Raw genomic sequence first — 27,123 nt, 5'->3', positions numbered from 1 at the left:
CTCTAGAAAGAATCCCACATGAATTTACACCTATAAATCATCCTGTATCTATTTATAACTAATATGTTAACCCTTTATAGTCTGATTTACGAAAGTGTTTTTTTTAACATTACTGTGTTTGCTTGAGTGTCTAGATGAAGGGAAAAATATAGTTTTTTTTTTAATTTCGTTGGAAAAAATATTATACAACAGTAAAATTCGTACAGCCAACCTATTAAAAAAACTAATAGTAATGTGAACATTCGGTTTAAAAGATTGGTATCAAAATTGAAACTCTAGGCTATTAAGGGTTAAATTAATTTCTTCTGTTGGAATCTGACAAATCAATAACTTCTCGCAGTACATGGACAGATAGCAAATGATAATTGATTTTAACATGTAGAGACGCATTTTCTTGCGCATTAATTAAGTTATTATTTTCAAAACCATTGACTTTTGGACAGGCTGTACCATATATTAATTGACGGCAATTAAGCTATACATTCACCTATATAGCTATAACCCATCACTATGTCTTATTTGTAACAAATATGAAATTAAATATTTTTAAATGTAAACAATCAATGTATGTACAAGATAAATAATTACAGAGGTCACGCATTTGCCCGCGAGCGTGCCTGTTCCCGCTCGATCTCGTGCGTTCGGTCTCGCAGTGCGGTCGTGTTGTCGCGCAAGTGCCTGACGAGTAGTTCAGTGTACTCCTCGGGGTGGTGCATGTAGTGCAGAACGTGCGGTGAACTCTTCCAGCATTTCCATGTGCACTAGAAAATTTAAATTTATTATTAACTTATTTTACAATCGACTTCCCTGGTTAAACATATCGACGTATTCTAAATAAAAGGTACATAATATACAAGATGGTTGATTATATATATAAAAGCATTAAAGAATGAATATATATAACTCATTTGCTGCCAATTAAAGTATGGTATACCCTATTCAAAAATTGGTTTTAAAAATAAAGTATAACGTGGAATTCCACAGAAATATAATTACTTATTCACATCGGTCTTATGGCAGCAGTATTACGTCATCGTTAGCGGCATATCGAAAAGGGGAATTCCACAGAAATAAATTTGTTCTCTTATGTCGATATAGGGCGCGAAGTTTTAATGAATATACACCAATATCTCACTTTGCGTAGTTACGTTCCAAAAAAAGCACGACGCAAATTGAAACGCCGCAAAGTGAACTAAGATTTTCTATAGCAAACTTTGTAAAGATCGAAGATAGGTTCCAGGGTTACGAAAATACTAACTTTAAAAACATAATTGAACAAAGTAAACATTTAAAAAACAAAAATAATATAACTCTACCAATAAATAAATTGGAAAAATATTTTCCTTTTTTGTAACTAGAAACAACACGTAAAAATTTAAATAAAATTATTATTATCTTTTTAGAAAATCACAACACATTAGTTAGAAAGGGAATCCCCGAGTTTTGATGGCATGGCGCAATTAGAAACAAAAGTGTTGCCATCATCCTTTAGAAAAAAAAGATATTTTCAAAAAAAAATTTAACACTCAAACCCAAAACAACGAAAACCCATAACCTCGAAAATCTAACGACGCACAGTGAAAATTAGTACTAATTATGCAGCTACGCAACTTCGAAAAAAAAAACGCAAAACAAAACGACGCAAAGCGAGGTGTTGGTGTACTTCGGATTTCATGTTGTTAATAACTTTTACTTCAAGACCTACCGATCCTAGGAAGGATCCTACAATTACTTCTCTTCTTTAATCAGCTATCTTTGTGGTAAACTTTAGCTTTGCAGTAGGCGTCTACAATGATGATAGGAGTGCTTTTTTAAAAAGCATATTTACCGTTGGCCAACTGCTTTGGTCGCCGATTTAGCGTTGCGTGTTTATAGAAAGACGTTACGATTGAGAGTGATTTAATTTTAAAAAAGACTTCTATTTATATGTGCGAATGCTCTCTCGTGCCGAATAAAAAGCGCGTTTGGGAAGCGGAGTTGCCACACATATATTGCTTTATTATCTTGCATTATTTATGAATTTCTGTGTGTTATAGTAAACTAAATATATAGTTTTAATTTAACGATCATCCTACGGTCCTACATAATTAAATAATGATGCATAGCTATAACTTCAAAGAACACTTTTGTATTGCTAAGAATTAAATTGTTTACGATTGATGCCCTTGTATATGTAGAGGTGAAAATTAAAAAGCAGATAGCACAGCTGCTATATATTTAACGTTCCAAGATAACAGGATATCAGTTAAGTGATGTGTTTGCTAATGAAGCATGGAGGGAAGTTAAAAATTTTTTTGTCTTATCGGGTTTAATGCTACTGAAAAGTAATGTCGCTTTATTTCGTTAAATGTAAACTATATTTTAAACAATGACAACAGCCTTTTTAAAGTTCTTTTACGCCTGCTTATGTAACATATATATTTTTATATTAAAGCAAAAGGGTTAAACTCGTATCGAGACCACTTTTGAATTGGCCCCTGTGGGGTGTGGGATCCTCGTTAGAAAACACTGCTATAGAATGTGGGTATCAATGTCACTCTGTGTTTGGCACTAATCGGTGTAATAACTCCCCGTGGAGGGGTGAAACACGTGTTGAGTGATTTATCGGTGTAATTCGCATTTTTTGCCGCATACGCATTTATCAGCGAGCTGGCGGGCGGTGCACTTTTTTGCACGACTGCCACTGCATGTGCGGAAGTGGCTAAATATTGGTCCTTTTCTTACTTAGTATCAATGTCGTTCCAAAAAAAATGATTTTTAGCAAAATATTGGCCGGTCACGTTCCATTAGAAAAAAATAAATTAATGTAACATATTTCAGTGTGGTCACATTTGTCATCGGAATTTTCAAAGCTTTTATATAAATCGCGTTATACTTTTGAAGATTCCGAAAGATGAATCTGATTCCTGGTTTGATGGTAAATATTTTCTAAGAATGCCAAACCTTTTCCAAGTTCTATTTGTGATTTCAAGAAAACTCTATACGAATCATTTATATTTGTGAGACCATACCATGTTATAAATGTAGAAACTATAAAGGCTCATGTACACCATATAGGATCAATTAATGTATGATCTGGGGCGGCTCTAGCTCGTGTAGCGCCCGTGTGCAATGAAACCCCGGCGCCCCTAAACCTGTCCATGATCCACCCCTGTACATGATACACCTCATTCAGAGATGAATTATTTTAGATGTAACTAGCTGTTCCCGCAAACGTTGTTTTGCAAAAAAAAATTGGGTTTTAATTAACAAAAAAAATAAGGGTTGATCGTAGAGGGGTGAAAATTTAAGGTTGTATGTATTTTGTATGATACATCATAATAAAATAAAAACCAAAAAAATTGTCTAAAAAATAAAAAAAATAATTTAGAGGTGGACCACCCTTATCACTTAGGGGTATGAAAAATAGATAGTAGCCGATTCTGAGATCTACTGAATACGCATATAAATTTTAGTAAAAGTCGGTCAAGCCGTTTAGGAGGAGTTCAAGTTCGAATACCGTGACACGAGAATTTTATATATTAGATGTATTTTGTCTACGTACCTTGATACCCATCTGGACCCAAGTGTCGTGTGCGTTCTGTATATTGGTCTCGGCACCCACGGGGTCGCTACTGGACAACAGGAAGAGAGCTGGTGCGCGACATGGCGTGGAGTAGTAGGTGTCGGAAGCTCGTTTGTACTGTGCTGTCACCGAACTGAACACCCGCAGATAAAACCTGTGAATGCCAATGTTATCTTAGTAAACGAACACTAAAATATAGAAATTAAAGGAATATAGTAGTAGCAAAAATAGTGTAATAAATAGTATAATATAAGATGATAATTACAAAATACGTGTTAAATATTTGAACAATAAATAATGTTGCAAAATAAAATAGTAAGGAAACCTAGAATGTAGTGATTGAGGATGGATGTATGGCTAATGGAATGATAGAGAAAGACTAAGAAAATTGTAGAATGAAAGAAACAGTACGACAGATAAGATGATATATGAAAGAGAAAAATGATAATAATAAAAAATATGAATAAATTACTAGAATTAAAAAGTCCCTGTCCCACACGAGATAGGGGAACGAGAGGTCCCCAACAGCGGGGACCATTTAAAAAAAATTTTATCTTAGTATTTTTTTTATTTTAAATCTATTTCCACTGACATGGAGACCCACTATTATTTGATTTCTCCTTCTTAGTCATCAATTTTGTAAACTTCTTCTCTGTTCTTAACTTCTATACTTATACTTTAACATCTCATATTCAGTACTGTTTCCATTATTTATTCCCTCATGTTTTCGTTACTGAATATATTTACTTCTGAATATTATCACAATATCTCTTTAAATCAATCTTTGGTTTTTTGATTTTCATTATTTTTACAGATTCCTCACTTGTTTCCTTGTCCCTGATTAGTTCTGCAAATATCCTAGTTTCAAGTCTTCAAATCAATTTTATTCTGTTATACCTTAATGAGAGAGCCATAGATGACTGGTATGCAGATATAATAATAGAAAGAAAGTGGACCAGTAACATCGAATGCACCGATGACATCACACTGTTGACGGCAAGAGATAACGAACTTGGTGAATTATTCCTGATGGTGAAACGTGGGTGTGAGATGGTTGAAATACCAATCAATTAGGCGAAGAACAAAGTAATGTGTATGGATAGAGGAAGAGGAAACCAGCATTCACAGACTGGCGCGCTCCCAGAAATAGCGTATGCAAAGTAGATTGTATATCTGAGCTCATTGATCAGCGATTAGGGAGGGTGCGATGACATTCGAAGACTAACTCAAATAGCGAAAAATGTGATGAGTGAGTTGGCCAGAATATGGCAGAATAGAAGTGTCTCCAACACCACAAAAATGAGTGTACTTTTAAACTTCTTATATGCATCTGAATTTAAAAATCGACGGTTTTAAAATGTGGTCCTGGTGAAAGATGTTACGTACACCGTGGACTGTCAGAAGAATCAACAGATCTCTTCTAGATCAACTCCATATAAAGACCAGGCTCGCCACCATCAGCTACTATTGGAATCTGGGCTATTTTTTTTATTTAATAGGGGGCTATTGGAGGCCTCTCGTACCGCTAATTTGTTGGGATCAGGGTCTTTGTTTACAAATAAGTTTTTCAAATTTTTATCATTATTCTTCATTCACTTTCATTCTCCTCAATTTCTTTTGTTCTTACCTTTTTTCCTTCACAATATCTTCCATTTTGTTCTTTTATTCCTTCTTGCTTTCATCGCCTTCCTTCCATCATCTTATTACTCTTTAGGTGGCTAGGTACATTTCTTTTATACTTTATTACTTATCCTTTTTTTATATCACAGTTTTCTTATTTTTGGGTTTGACTTTTTTAATACAATAGTACTTTGTTCTTATTCAGTTTTTAGTTTATTTATCCTCTTATTAATTGACTAGTTATTTGTGCAGTTTATTTTGTACCTACTTATCTATACTGTTATATTCCTTTTGACAGTATCACTCACTACCCTGCCAGCAAACGATAGGGAATGATTGGCGAAGGTTGTCGTCACGATCTAGGCTATTTCGATCACATAGCTCGGAGATAACCATGAAGTCTCGATAAGCTGGTCACTAATCCATTGGGCAGACACTGTGCAAGTGCGTACGAGTTGCCTCCGCAGATCATAGAGACTCATGGTATCCTCGACCAAGGGTTTTCAGGAAGGACGCGACCTTCATCAATGAAGGTAAAAGACCAAGAAGAAACATACGGGAATTTATTAAACGTATTTATTTTTGATTTTCTATAAAATTTATTTACCATTACGAGTTTAGGTGTTTCTTATATAACCTCTCTACAACTTAGTTCTATATTCCTGAACATCTTTAACTTTCTATGCAATTGTTGAAGCCTACTACTAACATCTTTTCTTTTCACTTGGTTACAAGACTGTTAAGAGTGGTTCATTCATAACAAATATTTTTCCACGTCAATAGCGTCTTATACTTGTGTGAAAAATATGTCGGATAAAGAAACAATGTACGTACTCCAAGAAAGAGCGCATGCTGTTTCGCAGTAGTTTATTATTCGGGGCAATTGCATGTGGCACTCCCACGGTGACCGCTGTGATGTCTGCCACGGAGTCCCACACTTGGGCTTCGACGCGATCCAGCACCGGTTTGTACCTGCACACCGAGATAATGTAACTTTTAGGTATATAACTAGATATATAATACGTGCATGTATACATGCACACAAAGAAAATAAATTTATTTAAGGGTAAAATGTTATTAAAAATCATGTGTCTATCTTATGATTGGGCGTCCTACCCTGGGCTTACCAGTCTATGGTCACCAGAACCTTAAAGCCTAAGCGGTCATCTGTTTTTCACGCTAAATGCCACTTCAACTTGCAAATCCGTTAGGCTATTTCAGTTACTTTCCTGAATAAAGCTTTTTCCATAGCCCATTGAGTGACTGTGACCATGGTAGCTTAGCGGTAGAGGACTGAGACTTGCAATCGTAGATCAGAGGTTCGATTCCTGGAAGCATTCTTATATAATTCAGATTATTTGCATTAATTATAAAGGATTGCCACAGCTCACAGACGATTTCCAGAGGATGGGCAGCAGCGACCTCTGCGTACCATGACATGACAATGTGATCACCAAGCGTGGCGATTATGATATATCCCCACCACAGATATCGTCTATGGTCTGAAACGATGAATGAAGAACGTGTAAATGAAGGTCAGAGTGAGTGCGACCACTGGTAACTCACATTGGTCGTAGACTTTCGTCTTAAAGCACTTAAAGCAGGGATGAGCAACCCGCGGCCCGCGGGCCGCATGCGGCCCTCGAGGCAAGTAAATTTTAATTTATTTTTGTATTTAAAAAAAAATGCTACAATCTAGGCTTTAAAGATAATAAAAGTGTCTAATTAGTTGTAAATCGGTTGATTACGAACATAAATTACGTTTAGAACATGATTTGAACCTTGAATATATACTTTATTTTTTTTCATGGCCCACTGTTTTTTAAACTGCGGCCCTCCGACCAAAAAAGGTTGCTCACCCCTGCACTAAAGGATAATAATCGATGCGATAATGGAAAAATTATGCCGTCACAAACTTAAAAAAGTACTGTCGAAATATATTTGAAACAGTTCTGCGAAAACCTTTCCTATTTTTTTTTTCAATAAACTAATTTTAATTCAGAGTCGAGTTTTTATCTAAAAAAGAAAAAAAACATATTTTTCGTATATTTCCTGTTTAATATTGAGTTTTATACATTATATTAAATCATTATCAGTCGTTCTCATTTTTTATACATCTTCGATAGCTTATTAAAATTCAATACGTACTAGTCGTAATGAATTTTAATAAGCTTATTGGATAGATTTATTACCATATAATATACAGAGTGTTTAATAATTGGTGTAAATGTTTTAAAGGGGTGAATGTATAGCTAATTTGCTGTCAATTAATATACGGAACACCCTATTTAAAAACCAATGGTTTCAAAAAGTTCACAGGGATAAAACAATAAGGTAATCTTTTTGAAAATACAGACGACCTTCATATTAAAGTTATTTGCTAGTCGCATTTCAATAGAAAAAAAAATTAATGTAACATTCAAGAACTGCCCACTGTGAGGCCCACGCCCACAAGTGGAGCAATTTTAAAATGGACTCTACACGAGTTTGAACTCTTTTTGATAAATCTTACATAAAGGGGCGTTTAAACAGAATGTTTAAAAGTTGGTGTAAAAACTTTGAACAAAGTTATTTCACCGTTTTTAAACTTCTACACCTCTCACCAATCACCCTGTATAATTCGAACTAACATTAAAATAAATAACCTTCATGTATCTAATTATCTATTTTACAGATGGTCACGATCTGTAATATATTGTAATATATACTTATTTATCTATAGCAATATATAATTCTTTTTACTATTAATAATTTAAATTTTAGTATCAATAAATTCAGGGTCGTATACTTTTCAATTTCCTCTGTGACAGACTTTATATTTATTCCAAGTTAAAAGTTAGTTAAAATGTGAATTAACAGAGAACATTTATAGTTATTCTCTTTGTTACGGTTAATTCTATTTAAATTAGCACTTATTACCGCGATATACAATTCTCTGACAGAGGTTTTTTTTTTTATATAGGCCTCGTCTTTAGGGACCTCTAGTTCACTACGCCATGTGTGGGGCAAGGATGTTACATATTCTGGTATATCATCAAGAAAATGGATGGTATTTTACGAAATTCGTGTATCTTTCTGGTACGTACTACGTACATTATGCCTTATTGGTATTTACAAATTCCGCAGGCTTTAGAGTGCTGAGCAGAGTTGGCATCTAGCCTAGACTTCATTTAGAATATTAAAGCTCCCGAATTCCCTCTGGAGCTCCGTCTCAGGCCTTTACATATTTCAGGCGTAGAGAGTAAGTAAACCGCATACCTGTTCGATACGGAATTTTACGGGGGAAACAAATATATATACGATAACCGCAGACGATGGTAGGCTGTTCAAGGTCTAGAAAGACAGAAACACATGTTTTGGGATATATAAATGCTTGACTTGTACAGCACTTATAACACTCATGCATAATGGTTTTAAAAAGCAAAACGTCGGTAAATCAGTACTACGTCTGAGGCTTGTTGACTAGCGCCATCTAGTAGGTTATTAGAGAAAATATGATAAAACAGTCCTATTTACCATAAACGATAAAATCAGGGGCGGCTTTAGCTCGTGTGGCGCCCGTGTGCAATGAAACCCTGGCGCTCCCTAGGCCTGATCCCCCCTCCCGCGGCTATAACTATTAACTTTGCCGTGGTTTCTAAACTTTAAATACGTGGAGTAAGATTTATTTCGAGTTGATACAAAATGTTCGAAAAAGAAGCCGCCCATTGGGCGCTCGTGTTTGATAACCACCGCTACCGCGCTGGCTGGCCGCTTCTGTCATATCATTGTTGTACCATGATGGTCCAAGACGATGTCCTTAGCTGTGTGCATTGCACACCTTGCACTATAGGTAAAGCCGCCCCTGGATAAAAAGTTAATAAAAATTACTCACAGCTCCTTATTATCTACGGCGTAGACCAGGCCTTCGGACCATACGTAACCGCCCACCGAGAAACCGTGGACCACAAACTTGTCGCCGTTCTGAGACATGAACCGGATTAGGTCGCGGGCCACCACCTGTGTAATTAATTATATAATTTTATATAAAAGTGCTGAACATAACCTTTATAATTGTACACTGGCCGTATTAACTATAAACTTATAGAAGTTAAAAGTAGTAATAAGTTAACTATATTAATAAATAAATACATATTTGTCTATCTATATAATTTTTATTCTAACTTCACTTGCCAGTGTCTTGAACATGGAAGTCAGTCAAAAGCCTACTTTATTTTTCGTTGATTATTTGTTTAAAAATAAATCAAATGTTACTAATTAAATACCATTTGCTTATATAAGGTACTTAAAATAAAAATTAAGAAAAAAATTCACGCACCGCCGCGAGATCGGCACTGCGAAAGAAATTCTCTCTATCAGTGCCGGATGTCACGTTTTTTGGCACGTGACGGACACTCTCGTACATATATTGCAGCCTCAATAATAATAATAACTAAAGATAATTTAAAACTAATAGTTCGCCAAAGAAATTAGAACGTACAAGCGCAATGCTGACATGTTAATATGGTACTTCGCGCAATGCCGGCGCCGGACTGGCCCATAAATGTTGTTAGGTGCGCATTTCGCGCCGGCGCGAGAACAGACCCTTCTTGTACACACCACGCAACTTAGGGAAGTTGTTAAACGAAATTTTAAACATAATCGCATTGGGCGTAACACATGTAAGGTGATATTGAATAAATACGAGTATGTAACATGAAATAATAATAACTAAGTTACAGTAAGCTACGAAAATTCCTGTCTCATTTCATTGTAGAATTATTTCCAAAAAATGTTTTTCTATTACCAAAAAAATCTCTTTTAACAAAAATAGTTAGTGTCAATCACCCGGAAACGAAATAGAATAATTCGCTGCTAAAAAAAATTAATCCATTGTTCTGTCGATGTCATTCCATCAAGTAGTAAAAACAACATATAAATAAAAACTAATTACCACAGCAAAAATGAAAATAGAGACAAATTATAATTTGCAACTATTTTGTATATTTATAATCCTTCAAGCTATACTGTAGTTGTTTATAATAAACCGAATAATGTACATATATCTGTACAGACTGAAAAAATCAATATATTCGAAAATTATATACGCTGATATATTTAAACATATATTTATATATAGTATTATTGGCCACAACTTAATATATATCTACTAGGTATTGAAAGATGATTTTATACAGAAGAACCTGGCAAATCACTACATAGGTACTCTTATAAATCTTCTATTTTTCATGTGAAAATCAGAATGATTGTGATTGTGACATCATATTTGTAAAATACTTATGCTCAGTTTCGGTTGAAGTTGATGCTGTTTAGCCGGGCGGCTTTTGCAGTTTCGTCAATACTGTCTTTACGGAACTGTAGGGTCTATGAATTTATCAAAAATGATTAGTCGTATTTCAGTAGCAGGATGAAGTTCGAAGGTAGCAAACTGCTCTACCCTAGTAGAGGTAACTAGTGTCGTTGTTGTGTTTGCGGTGACGGGGCGTAGGCCATTGGGAAAATCAAAGAGAGATCCGGATACTCTCTCGGTTCGCCCACGCTGTTAGCAATTAAAAGGCGGAAGGCCGCCCACCCTTAAACGGATATTGTGTTGTTGTGTGTAACTATTGTGGAGTATATATATCAATACTGCTATATATGTTGTAGCGAAATAATCAGTTGTCAAAATGCTTTCGCTTATCTGTCAAACTATCGGTCTACGCATGCGCAATATCAACGCGCGGCGTATGATGTGTAGGCGGTTGTAAAAACCGCGTCTCACACCGAAAAATATTATGAAATATAATAATGTCGAACGGCGTCAAGTGACATATGTGTTGATGTTTGTGAATTTATATTAAATATTTATTGCTTGATGGAATATTGAATTAAAGATTATCTTGTATTAATTTTGAATCAATGTTTAATATGTACAAATGACTGGTGAAAGTTTTATGTAAAAATTATTTCATTCGCATGACAAATAATTTATTACGGCGTTGGTGTCTGAAATTGTCGGTGGATGACTTTTAAAATAAACTATCTTTCATCCAAGCGTTTTAATTTTTGTGCTCCAGCTGGTTAGGTGTTGTCTCTAACATTGCCTACCTAACCTGTTAAACTCCACCACAATATATTATATATGTCAGAGCGGGGCTCGTTTCGTCACATTTCACGGTGCCGAACTTAAACAGCAACAGACGAATATTGACAATTCACGCAATTTCGTATAAACGGGAACACTAGACTGTAACTCCGCGAACACTGCTTTACATCGACTCCCAATATAGTAGACTACCGTTTTTTTTATCGCATCCTATCGCTGAGGATGTCCTGGGCTACCTCGGCACCACTCCTTATACTCTCTGGTAGATAATTTCTAGAAGGTTCTGCATAGGGAGGTGAGGCAAAGAAACAATAAAGCCTCCTGAAAGACTAGCGTCTATTGTATTCGTACTTTATTTCATCTCACCGCCTACCAGCTGCTGTGAAATTTGCAAAAAGCGAGTAACTCACAATAAAACCTGTATAACTTTATTGCCTCACTATATACACCTGCCTGCAGTACTTAAAGCCTTGAGGAGGGCCGGGAGTTATTTGGCTGAACTCTTGGAGCGTCAACGAAACGATAGTCGGCACCTTACCATGGGTAAGTACCATGGTAGGCGGTAGAGTTCGTAACGAAAATCCTGCTGGGGTCCGAGGAAATAGTAAAGTGTTGGCGTTTTTATGAAATTTTACTTATAATCAGTATACGTCTGTGGATATATGTTATCTCGGTGCCGTGAATAAACACATCGTTCAAGTGGTGTTTCAATTCGAGTCCTATTCTCAGTTTTAGATACGCAGGGTAATATGTTCTGAATAAATATTCCACTGACTTTTTTATTTTCATTCTCATCTTTTATCCTTCACATTATCTACTACACATCTTTCTTTTATTCGACACATTTTCTTCCACATTCTTTCCATACTTTACTTTTCTTTTTTACGTCTCTTTTCTTGCTGTGCGTTCATATGAATAAATCACCTGTTATTCTCAGGTATGATGCATATCATCCGAACAGGTATCAAATTCAACTGTACGCCAAAAATAAATGTATATATCGTAACTTAATAAAAAAAAATAATTAGAGTGCGTAAAATTCCCAACCTTCACTCCGTTCATAGGTCGCATGAGTTGCCCCGGCGTGCACGACACAGTGATGACGTCATATCCAAGATCCAAGTACAGGGAGGCGTACTTCATCACGTGCTTGGGTTTAGACAGCAGCCAGCTTAGCATGATACACATCGGCTTATCCAGGCGCTTGGAACATCTATAAAACAACAGTAAACACTAATTTTTTGATGTATATTATTATAGTATTTACCATAACTTCGTCATCTGATAGACGCCCACTGTAAAACATATGCCTCTCCCAAAAATGTCTATGGCAGGATATACAATAATCGCTACGCTTGGCTGGCGGTATTGCCATCGCACTGTGGTATCACAGCATATAGAGGATTCAGCTGACTATCCTCTGAAACTTGTTTGTGAACTGTTGCAATCCTAAAGTGTGAATTATATATAAAACTGTATCCCAGGAATTAAACCTGGGACCTATGATCGCAAATCTCAGTTCTCTATCGCTGAGCTATTGTTAGCTTGGTTTACATGGTTTACTTAATAGTAACTATTAGGAGAACGATTAACTATTGAAATAAATTCATCATCACCACCATCATCATATCAGTCTATAGACGCCCACTGTCAGGTACAGGCTTTTCCCAAAGATATACCATAATCGACAGGTATGGGAGGTGAATTGGCGATCGCAGTGTGCTATTACGGCACGAAGAGTTAGTTGCTGCCCATCCTCTGGAAACTTGTTTATTATCAGTGGAATTCATAAATAATTAATGCACAAAGTGTGAGTTATATATAAAACTGCATTCCAGGAATGAAAAGCGAAAACCTGCGATCGCAAGTCATCATCTGTCCCCTACCGCTGAGCTACCACTGCTTGGTTTATATGGTTTAGTTAATAGTAAATGTTAGGAAAACGATCACCTATTATAACATATTCATCATTATCATCATATCAGACTATAGATGCCCACTGTCAGCAACAGGCATTCTCCAAAGATATACCATAATTGCCAAGTATGATAGGCGGATTGTCGATGGCAGTGTGGTACAATGGCAAGCTGAGAACGCTTCTGTAAATTTGCTTGTGAGCAGTGACACACCTTTAAGATTAATGGCCAATGGCATGGCGAGGGTTATATACTCAGAACGCAACTATGACTAACCCTTACACTGCCCGAATTCAACGTCTTCCAGTGAACTTAATTATATATACAATTAAAATTGGACATAAGCTATAAAAATACAAATATAGATTAAATAACTGTTCTAGAAACGTCTAAAGAATCTATTCCTTATTCATACGATAGAGAATAACTTGGTAGAACATTAGATTGTTAGATGTTAAATAATTCACACAGAGTGATTTGAATCTAAGACAAGTGGAGCTGAATAACCATTTTGAGCAAGTAAAGGCGAGGAAAATATGTCAGAAGTAGTGTTTAGATTTAGTGTTTCACAACGTGGGGCCCACGCCCCACATAGGAGAATTTAGTTTTTTAGAGGAGAAATTTGAAAATGGAATCAATATGAGTGAGCCTTTCGCTCCGGTCCATTTAAATGCAATGCCTGATGTCAAGTTTAAAGTTAAAAGCAAATTCTTAATTGAGTACGAATGTATACAAAATAAATTTGAAATGCTGTGTGTAATAGTTTTTAAAAAGCTAAGGTGGGGCATGACATAAAAAAGGTTGGGAAACACTGGCCCAGATGGTATATTAACATCTTTACGAAGACTGCAGTTTTGATGCTAACGCAATAGCAGCCGCTACGTCATTGATAGCGTCCGAATTCAAACTGGCGTTCCAAATTTGAATTCGAATGCCCAAGAATGTTTTCATAAAAGTATTGTGGTCGTAGAGGCCAGGAATATGAAGCGTTCGAAACCGAATGCTGAGTAGAAATAAGGACAGAGGATGCCCACAGTCGCCTCCATTATGAAGAAAAAAGTAGGCAAAGAGTCCTTACTCACATTCTGCAGAGCTGTGGCAATAAACGCAATAAATCGAAATAAAATGTCAATAATAGGCAATATAAATATTGTGAATTCAAATAAATCAAAAATTACTTAAGAAATAAAATAAAAATGTAATAAAACTAAACTATGATATAATAAAAAAATCGTGATAATATATAAAATTGTGATACATACCTGTAGAAGAAGTAAAACAAAAAACAATAATCTGTGATAAACTATAAATAGTAACAGATAACTGCAGTGTTTGAGAATGGATGAATGGATCGGAATAAAGGGAAAGATAGATAGAACTGTAGAGTGAAAGAACAGAGAGAAAGATAACATGAAGTATGGAAGAAGAAAATAGAAATAAAAAACTTGTAAAAAAATTCATATAGATATATATAAAATTCTCGTGTCACGGTGTTCGAACTTGAACTCCTCTGAAACGGCTTGACCGATTTTTACCAAATTTTATATGCGTATTTAGTAGGTCTGAGAATCGGCTACTATCTATTTTTCAACCCCTAAGTGATAAGGGTTGTTCACCCCTAAATTTATTTTTTATTTTTTAGACAATTTTTTTGGTTTTTATTTTATTATGATACAGCATAAAAAAATACATACAACCTTAAATTTTCACCCCTCTACGATCAACCCTTATTTTTTTTGTTAATTAAAACCCTATTTTTTTTTGCAAAACGTTTGCGGGAACAGCTAGTAGATATATAAAACCCTGTTACCACAAAAACAGGGGTGGAAGGAGAGGTCCCCAACAGCGGGAACCATAAAAAAATATATGAAACGTAAAAGCACGCGTAAAAGTAAATGTTGACAAAATAAATATAATTATATTAAAAATAATATATCACTCACTTCATAGTTTCAGGGTCGACAGTGAAGTTAAGTCTGTCGTTGCTGATGTGTTTGATGTTTGCCGTGATGTTTTGCGTATGAGCGCCTCTTGCAACTTCCCAAACTGCGATCGATGTTGGATTTAAAAATGTCCGCTTGAGTGTTGGTGACATCTAAATGTATAGAAACACATGAATATAATACGGGCTGATTAATTAGATATATATGCTTTAAAATAGTGAATTTGAAACACTTTCAATATGTGCTATCTCTGAAACATATTACAGATAAGTCACTAAATTTTTGCAGGACAAAGTCTGTAGGGTCCCATAATAAACAATAATTATTTTAATTTGTAGTAATTCTATTTCGGAAAAGCTTTTTCTTACTATACCATTATTATTTCTGAATGCATTGATTTTTGGGGTCATTAATTGTGCGAAAATGAGCTTGTGGAGATTGTGAAGTGCTGCAAAATAATAAATTTCGCAGAACGCAATTCGACCAATGCTTATTATGTCATTGTCGCACTGACATTCTTATGTCATTCTTCTGATTTTTAAATTTAAATGACATTTGTGTGGTTGCCCACATCACTCTCCTCCAAAGATCGTTTCATGGTCGGTAAAAATCTGTGCATTTCACTCTGCGTCCTGATCTGGTCTGCCTGATTTCTTTATTTTCTCTTTCGTCTTCCTGGGTGGAGTTTCTTGTAAGGTTATGCCGGTTGCAGGCGATCTATGGATACAGTGGTGGTCTTTCCATTCATAATTATCTTAAAAACTTTTTCTATACTCGATTCAGGATGTGGACCGGAGTATGCTGGACAAAGAGTTCCTCGTACTGTGTCGTCTCTTACGTAGACATGACTTGTTTTTGTCAGATCTTTGAAAACGAAGACTTTGTTTCCACAATGTCTCGATGTCGGCACGGGCTGCAACTGCTGTATTAGTTTTCTTACGCGTGCCGTGAAGTCTGTTAGATCTGTCGTGGTGTTCGTCTGCGACTGGAATAGTTCTCCTGGCAGTCTGAGCGTTTCTCCATATACAAGTTCGGCAGAAGATGATTGGAGATCTTCTATATATCCATATCGAGATCCTGATCAGAAGGTTGCGTGTTCAAATCACGTCTGAGTCAACAATGTGGAGATTGTGGAGTGTTCCAATTAATAATAAATTTCACAGAACGCAGTTAATTAGACCGATGCTTATTATGTCATTGTCGCACTGACATTCTTATGTCATTCTTCTGATTCCTAAATTTAAATGACATTTGTAGGGTTGCCCACATCCTTTTACACATATATATCATACTGAATACGTACGGTATAATTGTGATAATTTTCTCGACAAAATTCTTTTCCAAACCGAAGTTGTTTCGCGTTGATATTATTAGAGAAATTTTTAAAACACATACACAATATTCCGTCTTTACCTGTTTGCTAAGAGTGAAACTCGTTCTTCCGCAGTAGGCAGCTGCGGTGATAACTCGCCTCATCTCTCCCATTGTTCGAACACCTGGAACATTCATTAATGTTACTCATCAAAGCAGTGGTAGCCTGTACCATCCACCAATGCGTCCTCGATTTGACAAACTTATAGATAGTCTATGTAAATTTAAAATACATACACACAGCCGTTCGAAAATCAAACGTTATCAAAATCGACATTGGTTCATATATCACAGGGGTCGTCAACCCTCGTTCATTATAGATCATTGTTTTTCAACATTTTTTGTGCCGTGCCCCACCTAAGCCTTTCTTTAATTCTTACGCTACCCTATGTCAAATCCATTTTTAAATTGCTCTCCTTAACAATCGAAATTGCCCCCCTGTTGGGCGAAAGCCCCACAGAAACACTGTTATAAATAGAAACGTTGCCGGTGTTTTTTTCTGCTACTTCTCCCAGCAACGATATTTTTCGAATATATATACATTATGTTATATACATATTTTATATTATACATTATATATTTTATACTATACCCGCATGCTACGCTACCTTAAAAATAAGTATGAAAAAGGCTAATATTTAGCCACTTCCGCACAGAGAGACTCTGTGTTTGGCACTAATCGGTGTAACATAACTCTTGAAGATGCCACGTGGAGGCGTGAAACACGTGTTGAGTGATTTGACGGTGGCAGTTGCGCATGCGCATTTATCATCGGGCTGGTGGGCGGTGCACTTTGTTGCACGACTACCACTGCATGTGCGGAAATGGCTAAATATGGGTCTTTTTAATACTTAGGATGGACTTCCGCAAGCCTTAAATTCCTTCCCAATACCTTAAAAATATTTTAAACAAGGCGCCCCCTATGCCCTGTCGCCTCGATTCCACAGAACCTGCAAATGCCTTGGGCATCAGATTAAGCCAGATAAAAAAATAACAGCAAATAAATAACACAACACCGCTCGTTTTAAAATAGTAAATGCATAAAATACATTTATTTTATCTTGAGTTCGTCACGTGTTCATTTCAGGTGTTTTGTTTTTTTCAAAAGGTTGATTTAATTGAACTGACTCATGTTCATTGTTTTTTTGGGAGGAAAATTTTCAACCTTAGTGACTTTTGTAAAGTCCTTGGAAGACTCGCTGCTTTACAATGTGAAATAATGATCATTGATAAGATACTCGCTTCTTTTTTTATATATTTTATTTAAACACGTCGACAGCACAACATATATACAGGCTTTACATGTCGTATTAATATAAACATGTTTAATAAATCTTAAAGATTGATTATTGTATGATAGACACATATTTTGTAGTGACCTAATTGTAGAAGATTTGCAAGAAGTAATTACTTAGACTTGACAAATGCTTCTAAGTGATTTAATTTATATCCCACCGGGTGGCAGACTTTTCGGATTTCTAGAGACTCTGCATTGTAAAAAAAAAATTAAAACAGAATTGTAAATAATATCTACTGCTCTTTTTATTGCATGCCGTACTTCGCTACATATGTAAGCATAGCTGCGATTCCGGCGACGGCTAGTTTCAGGAAATAGTAAAGGCTATCGACAGGCCTGGTCAGGAGTGGCAAAGGATGCGGCCAGGGACTTCTGTGACTACATATATGCAGCATTGTGGCATGTGCATACTGGCCACTACGGCTACAATACTTTTTAATGCGGAATTGAATTAAAATTCGAACAAAGATTTGAATTTCGACGCCATTTGCAATATGATCGCTGCCGTTGTTTTATGGTCGAAGTTATAAATTGTAATAAATTTCTATGCATGCTTTTCTGTGAATATATCTTCTCCGATCACTCACTTCATATTCCTCGCTACTTTTCATTTGCTTAACTCGCATATACGTAAATAATCTCAGGAAAAGAAAGGTCGACATACATGAAAGGATGAATGAAGATCTGTGAAGTAGCGATCGTGTGAAGTCACACTTCCGACATTTATATGAAATTCCAGATTAAAAATGATCCAGTGTTTTATACTACAACTAGCTGTTCCCGCAAACGTTGTTTTGCAAAAAAAATTAAAGATTTTAATTAACAAATGTAAGATAAGGGTTGATCGTAGAGGGGTGAAAATTTAGGTTTGTATGTATTTTTGTATGCTGTATCATAATAAAATAAAAACCAAAAAAATTGTCTAAAAAATTAAAAATAAAATTTAGGGGTGGACCACCCTTATCATTTAGGGGTATGGAAAATAGATAGTAGCCGATTCTCAGACCTACTGAATACGCATGTAAAATTTGGTAAAAAAAAAGCCGTTTCGGAGGAGTTCAAGTTCGAACACCGTGACACGAGAATTTTATATATTAGATAATTAAGCCAATTTACTAACATTTACATCATTACGCTGCCAATTCTAATTACAAATAAGCTTTTATTCATCCTTATTATTCTATATGGCATTGTTAAGTAGGGCCATAAACTTTAACCTTATATGGACCTAAATCGTATTTTAATGTCAGCCTATAAACAAGTAGTAACGCAATTCGTGTTAATGCAACATATTTTCAATTAGTTACAATGTAACGTCTCATCAATATGCAGCCATTAGGCTATAACAGCATGCAACAATTCAACATAAAAAATTTTTACCACGGTTTTATTATGGAAAATAAGTATAAGGGAGTGAGATGGACATATGAGAAAATAAAAAAATGTGAATTAATGATTAAACAAAACTGTCCCTTTGAAGACATGATGGGGGTTGTATGAGAGGTCACCAATAGCGAGACATTTAAAAAAAAATCTAGTAAAAATAATATTTATTTGGTAAGTAAGTAATATACTTACACACTATCATCATCATTTTAGCCGTAAGGCTTCTCCTTTAGGTCTCCAATGGTGTTAGTCAATTTTTGAAGAGCTACCATGATATCAAGAATGAGGAGATCCGTAGACGAACAGAAGAAAATGACTTAGCCGTGTGGATTAGCATGTTGAAGTTGAAGCAGGTCTCAGCGCGCAGATGATATATCTGGTGGCATCTGGGTTCCGGAATGGAGACCACAAATCGGGGCCTGATGCAAATGAACATGTAAGGCCCAAATTGCAAGCCGCAAGCTGCTTTCAACCAGTCCTATTGAAATCCTTGGAGAGTTGCTTTTGTTTAGTGAAGATGATGATCAAACATTAGTTACAAAAGAAAAATCTTGTACTATCACTGTTTCGTCACCGAGATATTTATAAGCAGCTTAAACCGTAATTGCCACACTTGGTAGGTTTGCGATCATACTCTCGAAACTTGTGAGCATTGGCAATTCTATATAATTAACGCTGGTGTGAATTATATAAGTAAGAAAAGGACCAATATTTATCCACTTCCGCACATGCAGTGGTAGTCGTGCAACAAAGTGCACCGCCCGCCAGCCCGCTGACAAATGCGCATGCAGCAAACAATGCGAACTACACAACTGCCACAGTCAAATCACTCTTTTCACAAATCACTCTTTTGAGTTTCACACTTTCTTGCTTAGGATGGACTTCCGCAAGGTAACGCCTGATTCCATTAAATTAATTATATAAGATTGGATCCCAGGAATCGAACTCGCGTACGTCCGAAAGTCTCAAATTTCTACCGCTGGGATACCTCAAATCTAGTAGTATAAGCTTTGGACACTAAATATACATAACTATATGTAACAACATAGTCCATTGGTAAGGACTGTAACTTGGGATCGTTGGTCGCAGATTCGATTCCGGAGATACAATCTTAAATAATTCATACTTTTTTTGCCACTGCTCACAATTAAGTTTCCAGAGGATGGGCAGCAGCGTTCTCTACATACCATAATACCACATATTGCGATCGCCCAAATCGCCTGCCAAGCGTGACGATTATGGTACATACCCCCATAGACATCTTTAAGGGGTCTTGTGCCTTCCAGTGGGCTTCTATGGGCTGAAACGATACGTAGCTTGGAAGATAATGAAAATTATTATATTTATGCCATGTTAAATATTTTGCGGTTCTTCCGCGGCTTTTGGTGTACAAAATACTGAATAAAGCCGACTTTACATTAACGATACAAGGATATGTTATATTATTCTACCTATGCTGGTACAGCACAATGTTGTTCTTGGTTTAGTTGACAATACTCTTTCTGTAACTGCTGCTTCAGAGAATTATTGCCACTATATTTCGACATCAAAGTCTCTTGCTGAGGCGGACAGTAGGTCAATAATTTTAAAGGCATCTATAGATTCAGTAATACTAACCCAAACAAGATAGCTGGTTATAAAAAGGAAGTAATTAAAAATCAAAAATTCTTTATTATAATTATTTTGGGTTATTATTTTGACGTCGAGTTTATTTTAACACCTATTCGGATAAGGCATTTCCTTAAACGTGGGAAAAACCGATAAAAGAAATCTAGCGAGTTTACAAAATTACATATATATGTTTGCAGGTGGCGCAAAAGTAATGTCATAATATGACCGTGACATTTGACGCCATTTGCAATTAAGTCACGTTGACATTACGTCATTACTTTTGCATTATATACAGGGTGGAATTTTGGACGCCACCTAGAGGGAAAGTACTATACATATTGGAGATAGACAATTTTACTCAAAGGAAACATTACTTTATTTTTAAAAAGAAACAGAACTGCATTCATAATTTTTCGAAACGCTTAAAATCCCAAAAAATAACACCCTGCACTCTTACGACATCGATCGATAGGGCCAATGATAAGGATCACATCTCTTCAACAAACGTGGTAAATTAAACACAAGGAAAACCATGAAATCTAAACTTAATAGGATAAAATAAAACACTTTTACCCAATGGTCCATCGGATTACTTATGTTAGTAATTATTAATTATCGTAATAATTATATATAATAAGAATTATATGGGTAAGAAGATTACATTTTGCACGTGTTTGTAATGCTGGTTGGACAGAACATTTAAATATGGAATCTTTTATAATAGTGCAATAAAACGCCCTGCAATAATCTTTTGTTATTCACATTAAATTTGATTCTATAATTTCATTATTATCAGCTCACCGTAACGATGGCTTGTCAAGAAACAGTTTGACTTTAATGGAAGCTTATTTTTTAAATCACAAAGATGTGAATTTAGCTCTGAGTTTGTATGGAGAGAGATATCGATACCGACAAGTACCAACTAGATTTGTTTTGAAATGAATGGTCGATAATTTAAAAAAAAAACAAAAGGCAACCACAACGTCATCGGCAGGACTATTCCGATTTTGATGCAAGAGCTTTAACGTACTTCAAAGCTTATACAAAGGCTTCAAGCAGAGAAGCAGCTAAAGAAAAAATAACAGCTGAATCACCACTGGCCATGTTAATAACCATTTCGATACCTGGATTGGCGCAAATGGATTTCAGATGGCCTGCGAAGTCACCAGATCTCACGCCTTTGGATTTTTTTTTGTATGTAAAAAATCAAATTTAATGAAATTCCTACGCAACTGTAAACGAGTAAAAAACTGAGGTGCACAATACGATTTTAAATATTCATCACAACTCGATATTAAAAGTTACTGGTAATGAATTCCTTAAAAGAATAAATATCTGTATCCAACATAATGGAGCTCAAATCAAACAACTAATTAGTTAGTTTACCCTTTTTTTGTCGGTTATTTAAAAAAAAGTTTATTTATTCATTGTGTTTCATGGTTTTCCTTGTGTTTAATTCACCACGTTTGTAAGAGAAATGTGATCCTTATCATTGACCCTATCGATCGATGTCGTAAAAGTGTAGGGTGTTATTCTACGCGTTTCGAAAATCTGTGAATGCAGTTCTGTTTCTTTTTAAAAATAAAGGAATGTTTCCTTTGAGTGAAATTGTCTATCTCCAATATGTACAGTACTTTCCCACTAGGTGGCATTAAAAAATTCCATCCTGTATATTTAATAAACATCAAAACAGTTTGGAGACGAACACATCATTCCCAATATAGGTGTGCTATTTTCATTTATAGTGTAGCAACCCTTAGCTTACAATTCTTTATTTTAAAACCTAACAATGGAAGTTTCCAGAACATGTGAGATTCTACTGTAAAAGCGTACACATTGTCCATAAAAATATTTGCTAACACCATAAAGAAAAGATATACAAAATTTGTTTATACTCCTGATATTTATCTTATCTACCACATTGACAAGAAATTATTTATATATTTTCTCTCCGTAACACCTCGTGCCTTTATAGAAATAAAAAACAAAAAAAGAAACATTTGGTAATTAATAATCATTTTTTATTTGAATGTTATATTAAATTGGCAAATTATGTGCACACAAAGTTGCGTGTAACGGGAGCAAGAGATGTTTTACATTTCAAGGACGTTTAAAACCTGATGCGCACGAGATTTAATATAATACCGAAAGCAAAACCAAGTCTTTATATAACATTAATATTAAAAAAGATTTGGCTTTTTTTAAATGCATAAAAATATATATTTTTTATAAATACTTGTAGTAAAGATTTATTGGTTTATTTATTTAAAATCACGATATGTAATTCATTAAGTATATCGTTGGCGGTTCAACTAGTAACTAACTCCTAAAAAGTCGAATAAATAATGAAAAACAACAAAAATTTGAACTCTAGTTAAAAATTGTATTATCACATATACAACTAATAGTTATTTATTCGTTAATGTATTTGTGAGTGTGTGTGATTTCACTTTAATTCTAAAAATCGATGCAATATTTTCTTGTATGAAATGGTATAAAAAAGGTTTGTTTGGATTTTTCAAGTTGGCAGAAAATACATTTGCTTTCAGCATATTTTATAAATAATAAAGAAAACAAAATACCGAAAAGATAAATGTATTTTTTGATAAAACAAGTGAAGAGATATCATACAATTAATGCATGTGAAATAAAACTTACCGGTTTAAATTGTAACACTTGCAAAGATATAAAAACTTTTATTTAATTATCCTTAATTTTATTAATACAACACAAATGTAATTAAAAACTTCAATATTATACCGGTATTATTTAAATATTAATAATATGATAAACAATAATGACAACAACAACAACACATGCGGTGTCAAAAGTGAAACTGCGCTTGCGATATTTTTTGCCACCGGCCGTTCGCGCCACTGTCCTCTGCATGAGTACACCGCGTGTTCCGCCATTTTCTTATCCGTTATTTTTTTTTTCGCAAACCAGACTACATTATCACGCCACCGTTTTTTTATGTTACATATTTTACATTTTTGAGACTTTGTTAATTGTAATAATGTATTTAATTGAAATTCCAAATTTTTATTAATACACTTATTTTCCCCACTGACTATATACAGACTTATTGTTTAAAACTATAAAAGCTTAAGTTAGGGTAATCGAAAGATGGTGGGTGCACGCCGATTACCACCAGTCTTATTGGAAATCTATGGTGTGAGACCTAATTCCATCATCAGTAGTAAGGCATTTACTACTGAAATTAAGTAGAATTAAAATATTTTTGGGTCATTGACAATATATTTATATCAAAGTCAATAAATTAATATCTGCTCTATTTGTGTTTGCCATCGTCTAGTTTTCTTACCAAAATTTGTATAAACTTTATGGACGCAAAGAAATGTTATTTGGATCGGAAATGTTTGAACATCGATGTTTGAAAATAGATATCCTACACAAGCATTTTTTGGACCTAAAGTTTCTCGTGTGGCGGCCATGAGCCGGTAGACGCTGCATGGATAGGACCCTCACAAGGTGGCAGCAGCGCAAGACCGGTCATCGTTGATCATTGGGGTAGACCCGTCTTGCAATGGTTATCTATCGGCTTTGATATCCGACATGATGATGATATTTGGTTCGCGGTTTATTTCATTTTCCAAAATACCATGCCTTTTGCCAAATTACATTGTAAGCCTAAATTGCAAAAATTTTACATTTTTTACCAAATTAGGTCTAAAAAAAACAAGAAAACTTAAAAAAATGAAAAGTTTAAAACTATCTCAAAGGGGCAAACTCTAGGAGGCCGTTGACGAAACACTTTTTTTACTGGAAAAAAAAAACTGATTCTCAAAGTGTTTTAAATTGGTCCAGAGGCATAAAAGTTTGCGTATACGCTGACGAAGTTGTTTTTTTCTGAAAATTATAACATAACTATATTACCTCCTAAATATTAAAATGTTTTCTCATAACTTCGAGTGTCCCGTGTATAAAACATAACCTAAAAATATAGGTAACTTGCAGATGTGCTATGCGTTTTGTATTACAAAAGCCTGACGGCGACATACATTTTTATAACCTATATCATTTACAATCAGATAAAAGTCCACGTCATTATGATTTTAAAAAATCCGACTCGAATAAATTCCACTAGTACTTTATCTTAATTATAATTTATTACACATATCATACGTATGCACGCTTATTATTTGTGACAAAGATAAAAATAAAAGATATTAATTAATGGAATAACTTTTCAGAATAAAATATACTTTTTTTACAAGTCTTTTGTCACTTTGTGCAATTATGTATTGCAGCTCTGGGTATCTGTCTACTACGGCCATAATACTTTTTGGAGTTAAATCATTTTTTGGCGTTGGCATTCAAATTCCCTGATTTTAATTAGGACGTCATCAGTGAAATAGTCGTTGCTATTGGGTCAAAATTGTAAATAATACACAATTGTAAATAGTCTGTGTAAATAGGTAAACTCACCACCGCGATCACAGCTGGCCTTTATTTTTTTACTTTACTCCCAATCGAAGAAGTAACAAAAACGATAGGCGATCTCTCTCCGTCGATCGATATTTTGTCAAAAAATAAAAAAGGTATTTATTAAAACATTTTCTCTTTTAAAACTAAGGCAATGCTTTTACAATCATTCATTCTCCCTGTGATGATGTGTGCTATTTTGATCTGAATGCCGACATTCTTAACAAACTGGACCGCCTTCTGAATAACTACATTCGATTAATTTTCAGTCGCCAAAAATTCGCTAATATCTTCCTATCGTTCGCTGCTAAAAGAGCTGCAGAGCCAAAAGCGCCGTTCTTTGCATGTACTAACTACATTTTTCTCTTTCAACTTGCTCCTCGAGCAAACATTTACTTAAATGTCTATCCCATAGTACTAACATTACTCACTCCTCAGCAATGCAGTCCATTTTTCTCTGGAAGCGCACCACCATAAGGATGATCAGAAATCGTTGCGCATTCAAAGCGAAGGTTCGAAAGCTGTTGCTTGATAAGCTGACGGAATCATCATTGTAATTGGATTTTACGGCCGAATAGATGAAAATCAATACCAAGGAGGCAATGAAAATCAAATGCAAAAATTTTTCAACTATTTTATTTAAGTACGACAACAGCGCAACATACACAATACACGGCGATAAATATTGCACATCGACCTTTGGAAAGAGACAATCGGCTAATTTCAGCTTCGTAGAGCGTTATCTTTGTCGCACTATTGACCAAACGTCACATAGGTAGTATGGGACAGAGTTAATGCTCTACAAAGCCGAAAATTTTGAAAAGGTCAATGTGCAATATTTATCGCTGGATACTGTATATACATATATATATACGTATATATGTATATGTATATATATATATATATATACATATATATATATATACATATATATATATATACGTTGATTAAAATTTAAATTTGCTAACTATATGCGTACACAGCTCTGGCCATTATTACGATAGTTACAGCCTTAAACTACAGGTTAAGGTACTTTAAATTATTATTGGAATAAAACAATTAGCTTTAATTATGTACATACTACTTTGTACATGAGTAAGTTACTATTTCAACTAGATGTACTTGTAAATATTAGATATAGAAAAGTGTAGCATATTTTTAATTTGAAATTTCACTTCTGCACGGATTCGAGGTCCCTTTTAAGGTAGCGAAGCTCGCTTGGGAGTAGTATTGCAGTTTTCAGAAAGGTAATGCGGTATCCAGCGCCTTGTTTACGTACTAAGATATCTAAAAAACAAAGTTAAAAACTATATGTAAATCATTGAAATACATCCTGGTTGTTTCTGTTTTATTTAAATGGTGTTGTAGATGTAATAAAATAAAAAAGCAATAAAACAAGCTACATTTATTCGTAACTAAATCATTTCCAAAGAATAATAGAAGACCATAGAGCGTCGTATACTTAGAGCATGACATTGTAAAATTTACAAGTACATTAGTATAGAATTCATTTAATCAAAATTCAAGTGGTTTTTTTTTATAAGGAATCAATGAACTGCTTATATAATGGTCGAATCGCATTAACTGTGCATGTTTTTCGGTATTAATTAGGTGTTCCGTAAGTAAACGAGATTATTTGATTTGATTTCGTTACGATCGTAATTAAAATTTATTTATATGTACATTATTTTAAAAGCTTGTTTAATTATTGGTTATAATTTAAGTAGACTATATATGTACGTTAATATAAGATTAACAATCTCATACATGCCAGTTTCACATCCAAAAAATACAGATAAAAAAGCAAAAACATAACGACGCTGTTTAAAAAATAAATATTGATTAAATCTAAAAGTAAAATGTCCTGATAACCGCTCTTAAAT

The 27,123-nt window shown here is 34.8% G+C and overlaps 1 protein-coding gene across 1 annotated transcript; it reads right to left on the bottom strand.

The window, feature by feature from the left end:
* Window positions 1-558: 558 nt before the first annotated feature.
* LOC137923821 (uncharacterized) lies at window positions 559-23,599 on the bottom strand. Its single transcript, XM_068767094.1, has 8 exons — window positions 23,453-23,599; window positions 16,543-16,625; window positions 15,130-15,281; window positions 12,318-12,483; window positions 9,060-9,184; window positions 6,020-6,157; window positions 3,545-3,719; window positions 559-761 (listed from the first exon to the last, which is right to left on the bottom strand). The coding sequence occupies exons 2-8, from the start codon at window positions 16,612-16,614 to the stop codon at window positions 594-596; spliced, it is 996 nt and encodes a 331-aa protein (XP_068623195.1). The 5' UTR covers window positions 16,615-16,625; window positions 23,453-23,599; the 3' UTR covers window positions 559-593.
* Window positions 23,600-27,123: the final 3,524 nt, after the last annotated feature.

This window comes from Battus philenor, unplaced genomic scaffold (genome assembly GCF_028537555.1).
Source record: "Battus philenor isolate CCGP_79_NKW_IND1 unplaced genomic scaffold, ilBatPhil1.0.hap1 SCAF_22, whole genome shotgun sequence".
NCBI lineage: Eukaryota > Metazoa > Arthropoda > Insecta > Lepidoptera > Papilionidae > Battus > Battus philenor.
This window is presented reverse-complemented; position numbering and strand designations above follow the sequence as displayed.

Coding starts and splice junctions, on each gene's coding strand:
- LOC137923821 (XM_068767094.1), bottom strand. CDS start 16,614: ATGGGAGAGATGAGGCGAGTTATCACCGCAGCTGCCTACTGCGGAAGA. Junction 12,484..15,129: donor GTCGACCCTGAAACTATGAA/GTGAGTGATATA, acceptor GTTGTTTTATAG/ATGTTCCAAGCGCCTGGATA. Junction 762..3,544: donor GGGTCCAGATGGGTATCAAG/GTACGTAGACAA, acceptor TAAATTTTCTAG/TGCACATGGAAATGCTGGAA.